Source organism: Chelon labrosus (assembly GCF_963514085.1).
Source record: "Chelon labrosus genome assembly, chromosome: 19".
Taxonomy (NCBI): domain Eukaryota; kingdom Metazoa; phylum Chordata; class Actinopteri; order Mugiliformes; family Mugilidae; genus Chelon; species Chelon labrosus.
The window spans coordinates 13,213,627-13,234,583 of record NC_140352.1 but is presented as its reverse complement, the minus strand read 5'-3'; the positions used below and the strand labels follow the sequence as shown (position 1 = coordinate 13,234,583).

The following is a 20,957-nucleotide window of genomic DNA, read 5'->3' as shown; positions in this document are numbered from 1 at the left end:
TTGTTGTGTCATTTAGAGAATTAAATGTACATAATTTATGGACATGAGAAGGAGCATACAGAATGTTTCCACCTGTATTAGCTACTGCACTGGTGTTCCCCATGGCTCAATCCTTGGTCCTCCTTCATTTAACATTTAGGCAAGACTCTTCAAGTTCTTGGTACTGATGTGCTTTAAACTCTTTGCTAACTCTGTCCTGCAATAGACTGGCGACCTGTCCAGGGTGTACCCCGCCTCTCGCCCGATGACAGCTGGGATAGGCTCCAGCAGACCCTGCGACCCTTCACAGGAACAAGCGGTTATAGAAAATGAAGAAGATGAAGAAGATGTTTCATGTGGGATCTGAAGTCTAATGATGGTCAGTTCAAACTAGTTAGCTAGTGTATCAAACTGTTTTACTGCGGTATTTCTGCCCAAGACAATACAAACATTGTTAAGGTTCAGACCGACAGATATTTGTGTTTGATTGGATGGCCACTGTCATATATTTTTGCCTCGACTTGACTGAAAGACATGGCTTGACGTTGGCTTGCAATCTTTTACGAGTTGGATGATATCATCAGTAATATCAGGCACATAAACGAATGATACCTTGTGTTCGGGAAAGAAAATCTGTTAGGTTTGAGGTTTGTAGATATAGCCTTTCTTTCACTTTGGGCGGTGAGGCTCAGGCAGTAGAGCGGCAGAGCAGGTTGTCCACAAACTGAATGGTTAGCGGTTAAATCTGTGGCCAACTGAAGGCCAGCCAGAGTATCTTTGGGCAAGTGCCCAACAGCAGTCGGGCACCTTGCATGACAGCTTCCGCCACTGGCGTGTTAGCAATACTATAACAGCAGGAAAGCGCTATGAAAATGTAAGACCATTTACCATTTACTTTGCCGTGTTGTCAGCCAAAGAGTGCTCCCACTTGTCAGCCGGCTACTCCTATTGTTGGGTTGTCACAAGATGCCCAAGATGCAGCATCGGTCGTCATTATGATACACTACATGGATTTAAAAACAATAGATTGTCCTGCCCTATGATCTCAAGCTAATGTCATACAGTCTGAACCTAGAGTTAGACTTCGTCGCTCTTCTTCTGCACAAATTCTGCAGAAGTCCCAGACTTTATCACCGGACCATCAATCCAAGGACTTCATTGTGCTTCAGATAAACAGCATTTAACAATGGCGCTTGTAAAATGCAAGCCCCAATTACTCAAAAAACTTCTGGTACTTTAGAAAGTAGCTTGTCACCTCCTGAGATGAGGCATTTAGGGGTTCCTCTAAGGGTTCTTGAAGGAAAGTTCCTTTAGTCTTAGAATGCCCCCTACAGTTTTTGACACTCTATCCATTCATACCAACAATGAATCAATCACAATTTCATCAAGACCTCTTTGGTTTGTTTCATCATCTTCGTAAAGGCTGTGTCCTGACTCCCACCCAACAGCAGGGTGCCTGGAATCCGCCCTCTGCTTTTATTTTATTGGTCAGTGGGCAGCAGCCCTGCTTCTTGGGTACCATGTCGGCTCCCTCCTCCCTGCTGAGCGCAATCAATCACACTGCCTGCGTTCACAACTGCAACCGTGACCTACACTGACAGATTGTGCAAATTAAACCAGCTGAGCAGCAAAAGAAAGAAAAAAAAAAAAAAAACATCACGGTGAATGACTGAATACTGTAGCCGGCTCCGGCTGCTTAGAGCCAGATGACAGCAGGATGCATCTGTTTAGATTTCACGATTTCAGCTCTTACCTGCCCACTGTTTGGTTGGCGAGCTGTCTCATTCGGTTAAACTGCTTCTTCATCTTGTGTTTTTCTGCGTTGCCACCGAGCGGTAGAGCCCCTCCGCAGATCTCATTGATAGAATAAAGTCAGATCTATGGCAGACGAGGAGGTTCCGGCTTTAAACATCCAGGTTGTGCATCGCGACGGTCGGCGACTTAATTCCTCCTCATTTTTATTTAATTTAATTAATTTATTTTTTTGCAGAGGAGGACGGCGTGTCTCTCTGTCATCCGCTCCGCCGCTCCGGAGATGCTGGACCAATTTCTCTTTCTCTCCCTGCGCTGACAGCGCGACGTTCCTCCACCGGTGCATCCTGGGAAATGTAGTTATGTCGGAGCCCATCTAAAAATAACACAAACCTGCACATTTACAACTTAAATTCAGGTCATTTCACCGGATTTTTTCATTCAAAAACTGTAATAGAATTGTTACATTTACAAATTTGATTTAAATAATAATTAATTTAGAGAAAAATAATTGTAAATTGCTGGATAGCTGATTCACCATTTATATAACCATTTAAAGCAAAAAACAAATGGCAAATATATCTATTTTTCTGGTATTAATCATATTAATTAAATTAAACTAAGCCTCAGAGACGTATTACTGGCGGCAGCCTTATATAGCCTAGTTGAACCAAAATACTTCAGTGTTGGAGGCCTCCAACAAATTTAGAAATCAATAAAACTGTGTAGATGTGTTGTGGGGGGTCTGTAGGTATGGGCCTTGCAGGTAAGTTCGACCTCTTATGTTTCCATTGTGCAAAATTTGACAAGCTTCTTCAGGTGAAGTCACGGCTAAGGCTACAAATGTTAAATCAAAAACAATCAAGTTGCGTGAATTTAGCTTACCTGACTTTTCAACCTGCAGGTGTAGCTACTGATGAAGAGTCCCAATAATCCATGACAGAGAAACAGCATGAACAAATGCAGGGCCTCCTCTAAATCCTCATTCATACATTATTGTAGTAAATGTCTTTTGGGAAAAAAAGTATGTTGCTAGCTAGTAGTCTAACACACCTGAATGTCTAACAAATCAGCCTGTGGCCATGTGGCATTCTGGGTAATGTAGGCACCAGCTTCTGACAGCTGGAAGTTTTGATCTGCCGCATTAATTTTTGTTTTAAGCTCTAAATTATATTCCTGACAGTGTCAAAAACGTGCATGTTACAGTCAGAAACATCTTTTCTTTTTTGTTTGAGGTTCAGCTGCAGATCCAGTTCTTTTCTTCATTTTTTTTTCTTTTTTTTTTTCAAGGCAGATTTGGCCTGTTTGTGATTAAAAGGTGATCAAACCAGCAGCGTTCACAGCCCACTCATCGCTTAAAATGGGACATTTTTCTGCTAAAGACCTTCAGCACATAGCTGAGCTGCAACAGAGGCCATCAGACTCTGCAGCTGTGCGGATATGTGAATGTTTTATAGCTTTACAGAAAAGGAGAAGATTCCTCTGTGTGAAAGAAATAAAACATAAAAAGAAGGTTGTGCATATTAAGTCAAAAGTGCATGTTAATAATATAGTTTTTGACAACAACATCATCTTAGCACATCTTAATTATTTGCTGTTTTACAGCACAGATACCTGAAGTGTGTAGTTCATTGTCCATTATCAGAATCAGCTTCCAACAGACCTATTTATGGAAAAGAAATGTCTGTAACCTTGAATATTCAGAAGGACTTTTTTAATTATCCATATGTGCTTTATTGCGCATGCAGGGGAACTCCTCGTTCGCGTGACTGGATGTGGTGACAGCTTGTGCAGGCAAACAGCATCATCTTGTGGCTGTGAGAGTCAAGTGTAGTAAGAAAGCTGTTAGTTGGCATGAATAATAAAAAACACAATGAAATAACATTTTAATTCAAATTTTTGACTTCATGTGCTGGTGTAAAAGGTTCACATGTAGATAACAAAGACAACAAAGTAGTATGGTCAGCTAATCCAACAGGAAAAATATATGTTAACAACTGAAAATAGCCCAGATATAACATTATCTTTCTAATCTGCTGACGGCCCCCACCTCTCGGGTCTTCCACCAAAAATAACCTGACTCTGATGTCGGCTGAAATGGTCTCATTTCCCAAAAAGTCTTTATCATTTTTTTTGGGAAGAGGGAGATAAAATCACAGAGAAGGAATACAAATATTAACCCTACATCAGCCATACGGTAAATTTAACCTCGGAGTAACAAACACACAAGCTGAATATCTTTATAATGTAAATAATAAGAGATGAAATCATGAGAAAATGGCTAAAATAGAAGCCAAATTCAGCTAAGATCAGTTTTGAACTAAATCTTATCTTCATGAAGGTTGTGGTATTCAGCATTTGTTTCAAATAACTGAGAGGGCTGTTGATTCATCTGTGTTTTCATTTTAGAGGCTGTGGTTTGTACTATTGAACCAACGCATGTTCCTATTATTTGAAAAAGAACAAGAAGAAGAAGACTTTATTGATCCCCAGAGGGAAATCTAGGTGTTACATTCTTCTATTTGCAATATGTGATAATTTTACTCCTATTGGAGTTTGTTGTTGTTTTTATTCATGATATTCATGAATGTCAACATATATATATATATTTATCCTCCTTTAACACTTTAACTCCTCAATACAATTGGTTGTTCCAACTCAGACTAGACACTGTGAATCTCTCTGATGAAATATGTAAATATTTTTTGTACAAAACATGTTTGTCTGCCGTATTCTATTTTTATTCTATTCTATTTTTTTTTTTTTTTGGTATCTTCTGCATCTTGCACTGTTGTTTCCTGCCGCTGTAACGGTAACGCCCTAATTTCCCCACGGGGATGAATAAAGTCTTATCTTATCTTATCTTACAGTGGCAGGGCAAGACAGTGTAAAAATAAGTTAGATTTAAAAAAAAAAAAAAAAAAAAAAGGTACAGAAAAAAACTATATAAAGATATTAGCTGTAAAACATATTTACAAGTTGAATTGATTAATTACCTGCTGTTAATATAAAAAGAGAAGAAGAAGAAATTGCAAAAATAAAATCTAAAAAGCTGTAATTCAGACTCCAGTCCAGTTGGTGGCGCTATTGCGCGTGTTTGCATGTACTTGATCAATAGAAGAAGAAGCAGCACAAGACGTAGAAGAAGACGAAGAAGAAGAAGAAGTAGAATAGACGATGTTGCTGGTGGAGTTTATTTGTTGAATGACAGTAAAGAAAAGTTTATAGCTTTCACTGATTGGGAACGACTTATTTTACACTTCGGCGCGGAGTCGCAGCGTTTCTGACCCCCGGCAGTCTGCATCGCTGTGAAAAATGCGGGACCGAACGAAGGAATTGGGAAACGTGAGTTTTTTATAGTAAAAGGCTATCGTTAGCTGTGGCGCGCTAGCATGCTAACTTAGCCGAGTTCAGTGCTCCAGTCGTGTAACGGCTGTTAACTTCACCGTGTGTCGTGACAACTTTGACTAAAACCGTGAACCAAAACAAGGGTTTAAAATACCGACGTTTGACTGGTTTGTTTGCTTGAATGCTGAACTTTAGCGACAGTTTAGTCCTGACTTCCGTTTCAGCCCTTTCTTCTTAAAGGGTGCTGCAGGCCAGGAAAGGGCAGGGCTGACCCATCTTCTTACTCACCGTACAACTGTTTTATTTTTACATTTAATCGCAGAACCCCGATGCTTCAGATGAGGATGAGGAGGGCAAAGCTCTGATCAAATCTGGAGCCTCCTCAGCCAAAGATGACAAGGAAAATGAAGCTTTCTTCAAAAAGGTGATCACATCAGATCATTTATTTTATGTGCAACTTGCTGATGAACATCTACTGATAACATGTTTATTTTAGTGGGGGAATGAGATGCAAAGAATACTATATCACATAAAAATGGGTAGAAGTTTGAAGCTTAAATGTCTCCCAGACTGCAGCTGCTTTCTGAATTTGTTTTGTCAACATTTCAGTCTTTGCCAATCCCAGGTTTCTTCTGTCTGAACTCACTGCTGTTATATTATGAAAAAGTGCCAAAAAAAATCACTGGTTTTGTTTTAAAAATCTTTTTATCGAAAATATTCCATTGTCTTTACCCCCTTAGAATAATTAGCTGTACATCTGTAAGGTTTAAGATTATTTGTTAGCTAAAACAAGTTAGTTTTCTATATGCATAAACATCATAAATCATTGTTGTTATTAACTCTCCAATGTGTTGTGTTGAAACGGAATACATTTTAGCAAAAACAAACTAGTTTGATCCAGGAAGACGTTCAGCGACTTCTTAATGTTGTAAAAGCCGACGGGGCTGAGCCACGTGACCTTCCCACAACCACAAAGAAAGACTTTTCAAGCACACCTTTTACACGTATAGGAGAGGAAAACAAAAACAAAGAAGAAGAGAGCTGAGGGAGAAAGAAAGTCAAATCCCCTGGAGGCTCATTTGGAAAAAGGCATGGTTAATTAGAGGAGAGAGGGCGATTCTTGTCGGTGAAACCGCACAGAGAAGCCTGAGTGAAAAGTAAGGACAAGGAGAGAGGCACACAACTAGACACTCAGTGTAGGGTGAAGCAGATGATGTGAAGTTTATAGTAACCATGTCAGCATGGCAGCATGGAATATGACTTAGCAGATTTACTGTGTTTTCTGGCCCGTCTTTATGTTTATATATTGTGTTTTAGAATAGATTTTTAAGATGGTGTTCATCTCTTTGACTTTTAAATAATTTTAGGTAACTTAGACTGCATTTTCCTCTTCCTATATTTGCCTTTTTAATAACTCGACGAGAAGTCATTGTGTCCCCCAGTTAGTTTTTTAATAATTATGTCTTGTTTTTCGACATTTAATAGATTCGTTGGAAAACAATATTCAGCTCTACGTTCTATTATCTGCATCTTTACATTATAAAAAAAAAAAATAAAATACCTCCCTGTTGAAAACCAACAACGAAGTGTTTTCATGCTTATGCTTCATAGACGAGTTAAATTGTCTCTGTGGTTTCTAACTCCATCGTCTTTCTTAGGTGCAAGAAATTCGTGAGGGGCTGCATGGCCTCAAACGGATTGTGTCTGACCTTGAGAACAAACAGAGGACTGTGCTGGGAGTGGCACTGCCAGAGGACAGTACGTAAGCTTATCGGCCAGAGTTGAGCTGATGATCACCACCAATGATTACCATGAATTGCAAAACATGGAGCTAAAGTCAATAAACATGTTGGAAAGTCTTTAGCTTAAGCCCAAAGTGGACTCATATCTGTCGTCACCGCTGTTTGCTGAACGTGCAGTTTTGCTTTCGGTTCAGGTATGAAGAGAGACCTTCAGACTCTGCGAGAGGAGATCAAAACTTTGGCATGTCAGATCCAGAGAAAGCTGAAGAGTGGGTATTTCTGAGCTGCAATTTAAAGAGTTTATTTTTTTTTTCCCCCCTCAAATGACTTGAATTATAATGAGTAATACTCTTGCTGCAGGTATTGAACCCAAGAAGGGAGAGGAGGATGAAAAATATGTACAAGTAAATGTTCGAATCCAGCGCACACAGGTAGAGTCTTTATTTTGATAACTTCTACAGTTATTGTTAAATTTCTGTTCCTCTCAGATAAATGATTCTGTGCTTTTGTCCAGTTCATTTACATCAGAAACACCTGTCCTTTTAGTGCAGTATAGATAAACGGCACCGGAAATGGCAGTGTCCACAATGAACTGAACATAATAACATTCATTAAGGGAGGAAGATGCTAACGTCAGTTTTTTTACACTCCACAGTTTTAAATACGATTCAGTGTCGCCCACTTTGCACCCTTAATGCATTTAAATTTGAAGTATTTAATGTTACATTGTTCCTTATCAACTGGAAACTGATGAAACAATATGTATATTGATATTGGTGCATGCACAAAGACATCAAATTTTGATCTAGATCTCCAACTCTGTCTAATGATTAATTAATGACTAATGATTGCTAATGTTGCTAATAGTGTCTTCTTTCTGTTAGCCACTAGCTAGCATGTTTGCTTGCGGCTGGCGTCCCTAAATCTACGAGCTTCTTAGTTTTTGTGCATGCCAACCAAAATACGTCTCTCTCCAGCACGCCGTCTTGTCCAAGGAGTTTGTGGAGCTGATGGGCCACTGCAACACCATGCAGGCTCAGTACAGAGACCGTAACGTGGAGAGGATACAGAGGCAGCTGAAAATCAGTGAGTAGCTACACGACGCACACAGTCTCAGTAATTGTGGTCTGTGGACTTTTAACGGGGAGATTACACTTTGACAACATTCCCTGTGGTTTACGCCATCACGTCCTGCGGTTTCTCTTTCACTTTCTTTTTGACTGAAGCTACAGTCATACATCTGTATTACAATAAGACTGATCTACCCTGAGACCCAACTACAACACCCATGAGCCTTAATTGCGATGGGGAAAAAATGTGAGAGAAATCAGCCATGACATTATAACAACTGACAGGTGAAGGGGATACCTCTGGTTATTATGGCGTCTGTCAGTGAGTGGGACAAATCGGGCAACAAGAGAACATTTTGTCCTCAAAGTTGACGTTAGAAGCAGGAAAAATGGACAAGTAGGATCTGAGCGACTTCAACAAGGACCAAACTGTGATGGCTAGACGACTGAATCAGGACAAAACTGCAGGTCTTAAGGTTATGTTAATGTTCTGACTTTAAGTTTCCTTAGCAACCTCATTTAACTGCTGAGAATTTTTGTGAGCTAAATCCACTGAAACTTCATTTCTGACTTCAGCTGGCAGCAACGTGACGGATGAAGAGCTGGACACAATGCTCGAAAGCGGACAGACGGATGTTTTCACTCAAAATGTGAGTACGTGCAAAGTGAAAGGAGGGCTTAACCACCTGAGAAAACCACATCCGCTAAAACTGTTGCAGGTGTTTTTCAGCAGTGAGTCATGGCCATTCGTGACATGAAATGTTTTGAAATGATGACAGGTTTACTTTGCTTCTCTAATGCTGAAACTGGACAACAGCAGTGGTAAGAAAGCCTCTTAGATAGGTCTTCACAGTAGCCTGTAGTGTGAAGGATCCCGATGGCTTTGTGCAGCCTTTCTTAGATGCTACCCTGAAACCTGGACCCTGTTTTTATCATCTATTATCCACCTAATGAACATGTGATGTACAGATTCTGATCGACGCTAAAGCTACGAAGCAGGCTCTGAACGAGATCGAGTCCCGGCACGATGAGATCCTGAAGCTGGAGAGGAGCATCAGAGACCTGCACGACATGTTCCAGTACCTGGCCATGGAGGTGGAGGCTCAGGTATGGCCGTCGCTCAGAAAGTCCCTCAGACTGGGCTGAGTCACGGAGGGGCGTTTGATTGAAATGTTTTTGCCTCCTGCAGGGGGAGATGGTCGACAGGATTGATAACAACATCAAGAAGTCTCAGAATTACGTACAGAAAGCAGTGACCGAGACGGCCACCGCCGTCACATATCATCGCAAAGCACGCAAGGTACAGTGTCATTTACATCCAGAAATGAGATGAGAGAGAAAATCAGCAAATGAGCAACATTCAGATCTTAAGCTGTGAATCTCAGACCAATGTCATTAAGTCACTTTTTGTGATGGGATCGTTATCGTGCTTCAGCCAACTCAGTCAAAAGAACTTAACTCTGGAAAAGTTGTTCAGTGTGGATGTTTTATGAGGTGGTAGTAGGAAATCGTCAACTTGATCACGTGTATAGTCAACTCAGATAATTCAAAGGGAACCACGTCTGCAGTATCTGACCATTAAAAGCTCAGCTGTTGACAGAATAGCCATTTTAGACTCATCATTTAGAGATTATAGGATCAGTCGAAGGTGTAAACATATTAAAATAACAACGAGTCTGGACTAAATTTCTTAGTCGTCTTTCTCCGCTAAATTCTCCACGATTAGACTTTTAACTGTGCATATTATAACTTTGCATAGCTTTGGATTTTAACTTGCATAATTGCGTACTTACGGAGTTGCTCAACTCGTGAGCCAGAGAGCTGCTGATCTTGCAGACATTTGCGGATTTAAAAAATCTGCAAGTCCACAAATGTTGACAGGGACGTGCTGGCAGACGCGAACAGCAACAAAAACGGACTCATACATTTTTAAGTGATCTCTTCCTTGTACTTAAACTGAACACTCGTTTCGCTTGTTCAACCGGAAACAATTATTTGGGTGCTCAAGTTTAGTTCTACACAGTTGCATAAACACCGATCAGCCATAACATTAAAACCACCAGCCTGTGGAGTGACGCTGATGATTAAATGATTACGATGTAAGGTTTTTCTGGGAAACCTGAGTCCTGACTTTTATGTGGATGTTATTTTTGATACGTGTCGCCAGAAGCTGCGATGAACCAGTATCAACTTTTTCATCACTTTGAGCTTCAGTAGCTCATCTGTTGGATCGGACCACACGGGTCCGCTTTCTCAGCGATCATTGGTCGTCCTTCCTTTGACCACTTTTGATACATACTGACCACCGCAGACCATTTAGCAGTTCATTAATCTGTTACCATGCCTTTAATCTGTTTAATTTTTCCTCATCTCGTTTGTCTCTCTGTCCCTCTGCAGAAAAAGTTTTGGATCGCGATCTGTTTGGCCATCCTCATCATCATCATCGTCGCCACGGTCGCCTCCACCTTCACCTAGTAGCGCCAGGCAGCGTGAGCTGGCTGTAGGTTGGTTTGACAGAAGCACATAACAGATTCAGCGTACAAACATCAGCCCACAGGACGTACGGGTGGATTTAGTGTTTTTATCCCTTTCACATTTGTCCCTCTAACCGCTCCTGTCCACCTAACCAAACTTTGTTTTCTTGTCCTTTTTTTTTTTTTTTGGATAAGGAAGAGTTGTGCTCTTGTTTTGACTACAATCTTCCCTGCATATTTAATTTACCACTCGAGGCAGGGCTGCAGGTGTTATTCAGTTTCTGTTCTGCAAAACAAAGGCCAGGACAAATTGTGAAATGTTACGTCAGTCGCTCCTACGTTTAAATATTAAAAAAAAAAAAAAAAAAAAAAGGAAGGAAAAAAAAAAAGAGGAAATAAGTGACCTTGAGCACAATGCAGTATTGAAACCCAACACTGGCGCTGATCGTACTGTACTCAGGAAAACTGTTCTTGTTACACTGTTGCTTCTGGATGAATTGGAGACGGAAAAGAACATTTTTTTTTTTTTGTCTTTTTATAGACAATACAAGAAACAGACTAATATAATTGTACATAACCTATAAAATATATTTTATGCAGTTTTAAAACTTGAAAAACGTTTGCCTACATGTAATGTAAGTGTAAATACATTTTTTTTTTCTTCTTCTTTGGTGTGAAATAACCGCCCCTTCTCTTTTCTCCCTTTTATTTTACAAAAGTGTCTCTGCTCTCTTTTAATTTGTCCTACCGGTTAGTATTTATGATCTGTGTAAGCTGCTACAACACATAAATAAATCCAAACCGTGCCTTTCCTCCTTTATGTCAAGACGAGTATGATGTGCACTACCGCTGTCAAGAAGGGATGGACTTTTTTTTTTTTTTTTTTTAATTCTTTGTAAATATCTAAATTCACTGACTTTTGGTGTTTTTTTTTTTTTCCCCTTCACTCATTTGTCACATTGTGCACAAGTCTCCGTCCGGTTTCAATCTGCAGGAGAGCAGCAGTGAATGGTTTCCTCAAGAGACACATGGAACCTGCCGTGCACCACAATCTCACAAATGTGTTGAGAAAAATCAACCAAAAGGAAGCAGTTCTTGTCAAAGTCTCTGAGGACAAAAAAAATAAACCTCTGCAGTCGAGAGACTTTTGCTACCGCGTGATATTATGCCCGTTGAATCTTGCATCACTCATGTATTTTAATATAGATTTTAAATAAAACACTATCTTGTTCTGTTATTGTGTTCGTCTTACATCATTAATTATAGTGATGTACAGTTACAGTCAGTGGGGACATCTACTATATGTATCATACAAGTTGTTTTCCAATAATTCTTCACGTATTTCACTTATAAATTCACAGTAAATTAAATTCATTGTCTGTTAAATTGTTTAAATTGGATCAAATGTTCCAGGTTGCGCTCCACAAGCTTTTTTATAGATTGTAACTTTTATAGCCCATAAGTTTTCTATTAGATTGAAGTCGGGGCTTTATGATGGCCACTCGCATCTCCAGCCTCAATTTTGTTGGATTTTGGAAGTGTACTTGGGAGTCTTTTTCATATTTTAAGACTCATTTGCGACCAAGCTTTAACTTCCCAGCTGATACCTCAATATATTAATTCATATAGCACTTTTAAAACAAGAAGTGTTTTGTATAAAATGCCCGGAAAATAAGAAAACGCAAAAGAATGGCATAAGGCAGCAAAACGAATCCATAACTCAAGTGAATCTATCGGCAGGCCAACATAATGAACCAGGTAGAATATAAGCCAGTAACGCCCCTCGTATACATCCACATTCTCTTCCGGTTCCCTCCTGTAGCAAAGCAATGCCACAACATGATGCTGCCACCCCCTTGCTTCACAGCTGGGATCACTGGCTGTATATTATATCTATAATCTGTATACAGTCTGCGGTTGAGGTGGTGTTCCTCACCTTGGAAGCCTCCAGACATAATGACGCTCACTGTGGCCAAACTGTTAAACCTTTATTTCATCAGACCAGAAGAAATGTCTGCAAAAAGTCACATCTTTGTCCTTATGGCTGTTTTATAGCAGTGGGTTCTTTTCTGTTTAATGTACATATTTTATACCGGTTTCCTTTAATGTCTTCACAAGGTTGTTACGTTCATAAAGTACAGATGAATCCCATAACAATGGCAAAGTATGCTGGCTGCTTTTTTCCCCTAAGGTCTTGGCTGATTTCTTTCCCAGGATGTCAAACAAAGACGTTCAGAGTTTAAAGGTAGGCCTTGAAATCTATCTACAGGTTCACGTCCAGTTGACCCGTTTTGGCCCTTTTGTCTGTTCTGCTGACGAACGACCGGAGGGCTCCTAATGTTTGTCAATTTCCAACTTTCTACCATCATCAGCTAGCAGCTCAGACTAGTGTTTGGTGAAAGGCTGGTGTAAACAGCAAACAAAGCACCTGGTGAGTTTTTGCTCAAAGCGATAGGCAAGGTCGTGGTAAGACAGGCAACACGAAATGAAAGACTTGTAAGTTTTGAATGACTAGTGGCATCCCTTTAATAAGGTGAGGGTCTTCACCCTCTTGGAAACTGACGTGCTCAGAGAGCAATCAGTTTCTGGTGAGGTCACAAAACGAATGCTATGAAAGAACTTTAGGTCACTTGCGTAACCCTGGTTCTCTGAGTAGCACGAGTGAGCGCATCACAAGTGTGAGACACAAAAACAAATGTTATGAAAGACTAACGCTGGATACCTGTAATAATAGGTAAGTATTACTCTAGTAATAGAGTCTAAAGGTAACGTGGAGGCTAGACGGCTAACGCTAGCACCTGTGCTAACGTTGGGAGATATTGTAAAATGCTTTTACGCTAGTTTTCAGTTTTTATGTATAGTTATTTCCTTTTCTGTATCCGTGTTGCTAAAAAATAACAAGTTTCAGTGCTAAGGAAGCTCCATAGTCTTAACTTTTTTCTAGGCAAAATGGAAGTAGGCCATGTTTGGAGGTCAGCAGACCAATCGGACGGTGAGCACAGGGTCAATCAACTCAAATTATGCCAATTAACCAATCAGAAGCTTCCAACATAGTGTATATTGTGCATGTAGTGGGCCATTGGAATTATGATCTACTGAAATAGAAGTGAAATAATCTGCAAACAGCTGTAGGAAACATTATGTGTGTCATGCATAAAGTAGACGTCTTAAAAGACTAAATATTTTGTTGACATGAAATCTGTGGTGTGGTAAAATAATCTGTCTTAATGGCATTTATTAAAGTATATGTAAATGGTCCGTGCATATTTTTGGTATTTCAAGTTTTCGTTTAAAACTAGAAACAAAAAAAAACATGAAAATCAACTTCCATTAATGAAACGGGAAATAGCCTCGCAGGCATGGATCATTACAACAACCCGGGGCATGTTCAGCACAAAACGTTGGTGAAACGTTGTGCTTTTTTCTTTTTCATAGATTAAAAGTACAAAAGGTAAATTTACTTGTTTAGCACTTTTAGCGTTTGCTTTTTAAATTGAAAATAAAATCGAACTTTTACTTTTTATTTTAAAGTCTAAAATGAAACTTGAAACGCCAAAAAGGTACACGGGCCGTATCCTGCATGTTGGCCACAAACGAATCCTTCAACACAATAAAAATGGCAACTAATTTTTGGTCTTTTATTCAACTGCAATTGTCTTAATTTTCAAGTAAAACAATGTGGAATTACAAGTGGATCAAAGGAATGCAACAAAGAGACAAATCAAAAGTAGTAAGACCATCACCAGAAACTACCCCACCCCCCACCCCACCCCGCCCCCGCCATATATATTTATATATATCACCTTTGCTCAAAATAGCTGCTTAGACAAGTCCAAAAGTAAATCGACAATTTACAGTCATCTGGAACTGTACCAGTAATTTTTATTCACATATTTTGTCCAAGTATTTTTTTTTTTTTTTTATACATAAATCATGAGCAATGAAGTGATGGTGACAAAAATTCAGGCGAGAAATAAAAATTTGGTAGCACTGATGCACGGGGTGCTTAATGTTTTATAGGGGAGGGACTGTTTATTTCATTTTTGTTTGGCTTTTTACTTTTTTTTTTTTTTTTTTTTTAAGTAACAAGAGAAGCTGAACACCCCTGCTTCAGGTGCTTCACAAGGCAATCAGAGGTTCAAAACCATTTGGCCAAACAGGCACTCTTTAATTTCACTGACCTGCCCTTGTAATATAAATACCATGACGAAGTGGACTGTCGAGTTTGGGAAATAGATGGATTTTTGTGGCGCAAAGCAAAAAGTCAATCAGATACTTTTGGAACTCATCATGAGGAACCAATTAATGGACTTATCCGGATGTACAAACATGTCACTACACCACAATGTACTCAGAAGCCGAGGGCCACGTTATCAGATGTGCAAGACTGGATTTTAAATGAATCCGATGAACAAGGAACCAACATGAATAAAGGGGCCCAAGCAAAGACAAGCTCCAGCATAGTGCAGCAAAGATCACATTGACAGATCCGTTTTTTCTTACCAATACCCTGGAAGAAATAATAAAATATGCATAACTTATCGACTGACTACAAAGAAACGATAGTCAGGACAGCTGAAAACCAAACTTTCTAAAACCTCCAACTTACAATACAACTGGTCACTCAAAAGTTTTAAATGTCACACAAATGACTTTTCGTGTATGACCCTAGCAGAGGGCGCTGTATAATCCCATCTTAACACAGAGGATCTGAGTTCCAGTCTTTAATGGTTACAGTACATAATGTGAACTAACAACTTGCCTTTGTTACCTGTTGCACCTTTATCCCCCCCCACCCCACCCCACCCCCCTCATAAGTCCCGGTGGTGAATTTATCCACTGCACCACCACTTTCTGTCTCGTTTACGGACGCGCTACGATGGCGCCACTTTCTTTCTGTCAAGCCCAGCATCCCTGAGCCTTCCCCCAGCTGTTGATGGCTGAGCTGGCGAGGGAACCAGCTCCAAGTAGAAAGGGAGAGGGCCCAAGAGGCAGGGAGGTCTCTGGCCTGTGCAGCACTCAAGTCCCCTTGCTTTTCTTAAGAGTGCATTCAAAGCAGCAACCATGACATGCTCTCGTATCTGCAACACTTGTTTTATTCCCCTTTCGGCGCGCTGGCGATCATGTCTTGTTGTGACGCTGTTGACTAGAAGAGGAGCGGGTGTTTGCAGCTGGTGACCGGGCCTGAGCGGCTGCAAGTGCCGCGACACTTCGCAGCACCCTCTCCTGCGTCCGCTCGGTCCTTGAACCGCTCGTCACTTCCTGCGAGAGCTTCCGAGACCTCCTGCTCTCCCTGTGGCTCCCCCTTTGCTGGCCCCGCTTGTCTTTTCTGTCTCTTCTATTTGCCCGGTCGGAGCTGCGGTCCCTTTCGCGCTCGCTGCCAGAGGAAGCACCACGGGAGCGAGAGCCCCTGTGCTCCGTGTTCTGGGAGCTGATGCTGTGAGTTCGTTGGCTGCTGTTGCTGCTGCTTCGGCTTCGGCTGCTACGTCCGCCACAGTCGCCCTCGCCGTCGCTGCTCATGCTGCTGCAGGCACTGTGGCCTCGCGACGAAGTCTCCCCCTCTCCTTCCTTTCCCCTCGATGATTTCCTGCTACCGCTCTCCCTTTCCTCTAGTTTGGACCTCTTGTACTCCCCTTCTAGGGGTGGAACCAGAGAACCGGGGCACTGTCTGGTGGAGCGGGACGCAGAGCGGCTCGACTGACTGGGTGTTGAAGGTTTGCTGCCACTGGTTTTATTATTAGTTAGAGTTACAGAGTTACTCTGAGGCGAGGCTGGCACACTTTTACTTTTGGGCTTTTGGTTTTTGTCAGAAGAAGAGGAGGAAGAGGAGGTGGTGGAGGTTCCTGCCGCCTTCATCCCAGAGTCTTTCCGAGTGGTGTGACCCGGGGTGTCCACCCTCCCTTTCATGGCTAGGAGCTTGGCTGCTGCATTGAGCGCCGAGCACCTTTTCCCCAAAACCTCTGGCTCGGGAGGCAACAAGGGAGTACTGTTTGTCTGAGCTTTACTGTCTTGTGAAGGCTGAGATCCCACAGACTTCCTGGTGATCCTAACAGAGGATGTATCACTGCCCGACTCTCCTCCTGTGGAGGTATTTGCATTGTTAGATGCATTTCTGTCCGAGCCGCGAGTGGATTTAGTTCCTTTTCTTTCCCTGTTGCCCTTTTCTGTCTCCTGACCTTGCAGCCTACGCTGGGCCGAGCGAGTCAGCCTGTGCTCCTTCCCGCTGTCATCGTTGCCAGATTCAGAGGATGAAGAGGAAGACCTGGAACGCCTCTGTCGAGAGGAACCACCAGTGAGCGCTTTCTCCTTGGCTTCTTTCTTCCCATCCTCTTCCTCGTCCTCCTCCTTCCCCGTTTCTGAGCTGCCATCCACTCGCCTCCTCTTGGCAGGATGTCTGTTCTCATAAGTCCTCTTGTGGTGAGCATGACGAGTAAGCGTTGATGTAGAGCACCCAGATGATGGTGAAGAGGAGCGTGTAGACTCCTGGCTACTCTGTCGACTAAGAGACCTTTTCTGCTTGGGAGGTGTCTGATCTTCAATAGTTTCCTCCTCTTCCCTTGTTTCTTCTTTCTCTGTGGTGGCTGCAGCCGTCGTTTCTCCTTCACCTACTTTGTCCCTTCCTGACTCCAAGTCTTTGGTCTCAGAGGAGCTCTCCACCTTTCTCCTCTTAGGCTTACAAGCATCCTGCTTTTTGTCATCCTTCTCCTCACTCGTCTTTGCTTCAGCCTCCACAGCATCTACTTCCATTGTTGTCACGCTGTCCGGTTCACCTTTAGAGATTTCCTCTGCTGGCTCCAATGATTGATTCTCAGGTAAACCATCAATGGAAGCAGAAGTCGCGGCCTGGAGCGATGCTTCGGTGGGCGCTGGTGTAGACAGGTCTGTGGATGCAGAACTTTGTACTTGAGAGGAAACGACTGACACAGTTTGCGTTGCAGACACAAGAGGAACGGTTGTTGAGGCAGCTGTAGATTCTGAGACTGTTGGTACTGACACAGAAGTGACTGTGGTAGTGGATATTTGGGTAGTTGCTGTGATTTCGGTGGCAGCTATAACAGATTTATCTGGGAATGATGCCGTGGTGGTGGTGACTAAAGCTGGATCTGGTGTAGCATCTGTGGAAGTTGTTACTGGAGATGGAGGAGATTTGACCAATTTTTCTGAAGTTGTTTCAGCGGTAGAAGGAGTAGAAGCATATACTTCGGAAGGAACTTTGACTCCCTCTGTTGGTGATGCAGTTGCTGCAACCATCTTTGCCTCGTCAGGTGTAGCAACATTAGTAGATGTTGCAATTGGGGTAGGAGAACTGGTTGGACTAGGTGGAGCAGCAGATGTTGTAGAGGACTTAAGTGGCTGTGCAAATACTTCTGTTGTTGGCGGTGAGGTTGAGACTGTCTTAGTTTTGGCTGGAGAAGGTGGAGCTGTATTTGCAGCAGGTGGTGGAGCTGCGGTTACTGGTGGTGTTGAAGAAGCGTTGTCAGACAAGTTTGAGCTTGAATTTAATAAACTTGTTTGCGGTTCTTTTAGAGGAGTCGTCGTTGCGATTGCTGGGCTAGCTTGGACAGTTTTTAGCGGAGGTGTCACAGTTGTAGTTGCGGAGGTTGGTTTAGCTGAAATCTGGAACACAGGTGAGGTGGAGGTCACAGAAGCTGTGGTAGATGTAGTAGAGGATTGCAGAAAGTCGTTTACAGCAGTAGTTATAGTTGTTGTGAGGGAGTTCACTGTAGTGGTGACTGTAGTAGGAGCTGATGTGGTGGATGTGGAAGGTGACGGTGCAACTCTTTTAACATGAGCCAAGGCTGCTGACACAGTGGGTGGAGTGTTAGCAACTGGTTTGTCAGTCGAGTTTGGTTCTGTCGTCGTCACAATTTGCTCAACGGCAGGTTCGGAAATTGTCAGAAGTGTCGTTTTCACAGCTGGAAGAGTTGAAGAGATGGTGGTGGTGGTGGGTGGCAACGAAGCTGTGGCAGTGACTGCGAGAGTGGTACATGAGGACAGTGTGACAGAGGATGCTGAGAAAACCTGGGCTGATGCTACTTGGGTGGAGACGGATGTGGGGGCAGCCACGGGAAAGGGTGCAGGCGCTCTGGGTACTTGAACTGAATCTGAGACCTGTGTGGAAGTCTTTTCTGTCGAGACTGGATCTGAATCTGTAGGGGAAACCTCGATCTTAGTGTCTTTTTCCTCAGCCTTGGTAGACGGTGAGGATTGACTTGCGTCCTCAGACGGGACAGTTGGTTCTGGTATTGGAGATAAAACAGAGTTCTGCCCTTCACTAACAGTGTCCGTCGTTGTTGTGGAGTCTTTGCGGGGTCGACCCCTCTTACGTTTAGGGGACAGAGTGGGGTTCCCATCCTCACTTGGCAATGTGGGCTGCGATGAAGGCGTCGCTGTGCCATCACCCTCGGGTAGTCTAGGGGGAGTCTTAGGGGGCCGGCCCCTCTTTCTTTTCAATGGTGTCACAAGTGAATTCATGCTGGACTCTGTAGAGGCTGCAGAGGCTGTAGTGGCGTCCTTTCCTGGCACTGGATCTGTTTTCTTGGACAAGTTCCCTCCCCTCCCTCTGCCCAGATGTTGCTCTCCCAGCTGAGCAGCCATGCGAGATTCAGTTTCCAACCTGCGCCGCACAGGAAGATTCCTCAGCACGGGCATGTCAGGAGAAAGATGTGGTGGGGAATACGGTGGGTAACCTCTGACAGGCTGTGGGTGCACAGACGGACTTGGGGTCGAGTCTTGGTCCTGAGGGGATTTGGTAAAAGTCACTTTAGTTTTGCTGTCAGGGCTTGGTGATGTGTTGTCTTTGTTTGGTTCATCAACAAATCCAGCAGCATTCTCTTCCACTGTCTCTTCTGAGGAACCACCGCCCCCAGTGCCGCTTCCTCGTCGTCTCCTCCTCCTTGGTTCCTTCTCCTCCACAACTGTGACCAGCCTCCCTGGAAGCTTTCGCAGGACTTTGGCTGATGGGGAATCTTCAACGAGACCCCGCAGGACTTCACCATCAGCAGACTGGCGCTTGCGAGGCGATCTGGAGCAGCCTGAAGGAGGAGACATGGCGCCGTGGTCTTTACTGTCGTCATCTTTTGTCTGATGGTCCGCATGGCAGCTGGATTCTAGCGATGAGTCAGACACCTTCCTCTCATTCTCCCCTTCCTTCTCCTCTCTTGCTGCTTTGGAGTTCTTGCTGTCAGTCTCTCCAACACACTGCTTCCCTATGGGGGGAGAGGTTGTGGGAGGGGAAGGCACTGGACTGGGATGGGAACGGTTTGACTGAGTCCTGGTTTTCGTGGACTGGTGATCTCTGGTGGGAGATGACGCTTTTGAAGACTTGGAGGACTCTTGAAGCTTGCTTGAGGAGGAGGCTTTGTGATGGTCCGTGCGGGACGGGGTGGTAGACACTGTACCCGTGTCTTTGGCAGCTCCTCGTCCTCTCAGACCAAAGCGGGGTCTTTCAGGCACTTCTCTAGGGCTCGTCGGCTCAGGCTCAGTGTCCGGTGAGGCCCCACGAAGTCGACCACTGGTCCTTGTGGAGGTGACAGTCTTGTCCTTGGGTTTACGACCCCGGCGGGCTGGAGCCGGCTGAGCCTCAGAGGAAGCCGGTGTTGTCAAAAAGTCATCATCATCATCATCAGATGAAGCGTGGAGCTTGAGGCCCTCCTCCTTGGCCTGGTCCAGGCCCTTCCTTGCAGCCTCCACCTGTTCCTAAACACACAAACAAAACATATTTTTATGTTTTCATGTTTTTCTTTGGTTGGACAAAAAATATGACATGAATTAAAAGCAGTAGTAGAGTATTACGCTATAATACCTTTAAGTCAGTGTTGTGGGGGTCCTACAGTATTTAAGACCATAATACTGTCCATGACAACCACATTAGATAAATATATAAGAGAAAGTCGTGTCATGAGTGAGCAGACAGAATATTAATGGACGAATATCTTATATCAAAGTATTAAAAAGTAAAAATCACAAATATTTTCGGGTTCCAGCTTCTGAAAAATCAGGATTAGTTGTTTTTCTCTTTAACTGGTCTTCATAGACCATTGTAGATCCTTTTAATTCATCATTCATTAGCAGGGTTGAGCTGACAACACCATTTTAATTCAGATGGAACTAATCAGTGGTGAAAGATGTGTTCTTACCTCAGCCTGCTTCAGCTCTTCTTTGCAGACATCTTCTAATGAGGCTTCCAGGAAATTCATGGCGTAGCGTTCAATGGGAGTGAGCTAAAGAGAAGCAGAGAATGTGGCGTTTTAATTGAGTATAAACAAACTGTATAACTCTGATAACATATTCCCTGACAAGTGACATCCTCAATTTCAATAAATTATTATTTTAACTGCATAATTTTTTTTTTTATTATAATTATTATTATTTACCTGCTCCACTAGAGCAGCTATTTCCTGCTCGGCTTTGGAAAGCTCCTCCACTTCCTCCTGTTCCCCTCCGTCATCCAGTGGTATGTTCTCATTGAACTCCGCTAGTTCGGCCACCTGCTCTGCTTTGGCTTGAGAGGCTGCCACTATGTCCTCCTCATCTTCAGCACGACACAGCGCCTGCAGGAAGGAAGGCTATCAGTTCAACATCAAAATGTT

General features: G+C 42.8%; 3 protein-coding genes across 5 annotated transcripts in view; 1 reads left to right on the top strand and 2 right to left on the bottom strand.

Annotated features, from left to right (window-relative positions):
• The window catches only part of LOC311504166 (rho GTPase-activating protein 44-like), a 75,759-nt gene extending 73,798 nt beyond the window's left edge, over nt 1-1,961 (bottom strand). Inside the window, exon 1 of the mRNA XM_084567163.1 lies at nt 1,733-1,961. Within this exon, the coding sequence (XP_084423289.1) occupies nt 1,733-1,785 (53 nt within the window). The 5' untranslated portion in view covers nt 1,786-1,961. The remainder of the gene's footprint in view (nt 1-1,732) is intronic.
• A 2,793-nt stretch (nt 1,962-4,754) lies between these two features.
• On the top strand, nt 4,755-11,602 carry stx4 (syntaxin 4). Its single transcript, XM_084567735.1, has 10 exons — nt 4,755-5,076; nt 5,402-5,503; nt 6,738-6,837; nt 7,016-7,090; nt 7,182-7,252; nt 7,799-7,907; nt 8,468-8,541; nt 8,861-8,998; nt 9,081-9,191; nt 10,289-11,602. Exons 1-10 carry the CDS (start codon nt 5,047-5,049, stop codon nt 10,364-10,366), a joined length of 888 nt encoding a protein of 295 aa, XP_084423861.1. The 5' UTR covers nt 4,755-5,046; the 3' UTR covers nt 10,367-11,602.
• A 2,543-nt stretch (nt 11,603-14,145) lies between these two features.
• Nucleotides 14,146-20,957, bottom strand: part of srcap (Snf2-related CREBBP activator protein) — a 29,093-nt gene continuing 22,281 nt past the window's right edge. For all 3 annotated transcript variants that reach the window (XM_084567560.1, XM_084567562.1, XM_084567561.1), the window contains 3 exons: nt 20,742-20,918; nt 20,505-20,588; nt 14,146-20,064 (listed from right to left, as the gene is read on the bottom strand). In XM_084567560.1, coding sequence (XP_084423686.1) covers nt 15,487-20,064; nt 20,505-20,588; nt 20,742-20,918 — 4,839 coding nt within the window. In that variant the 3' untranslated portion in view covers nt 14,146-15,486. The remainder of the gene's footprint in view (nt 20,065-20,504; nt 20,589-20,741; nt 20,919-20,957) is intronic.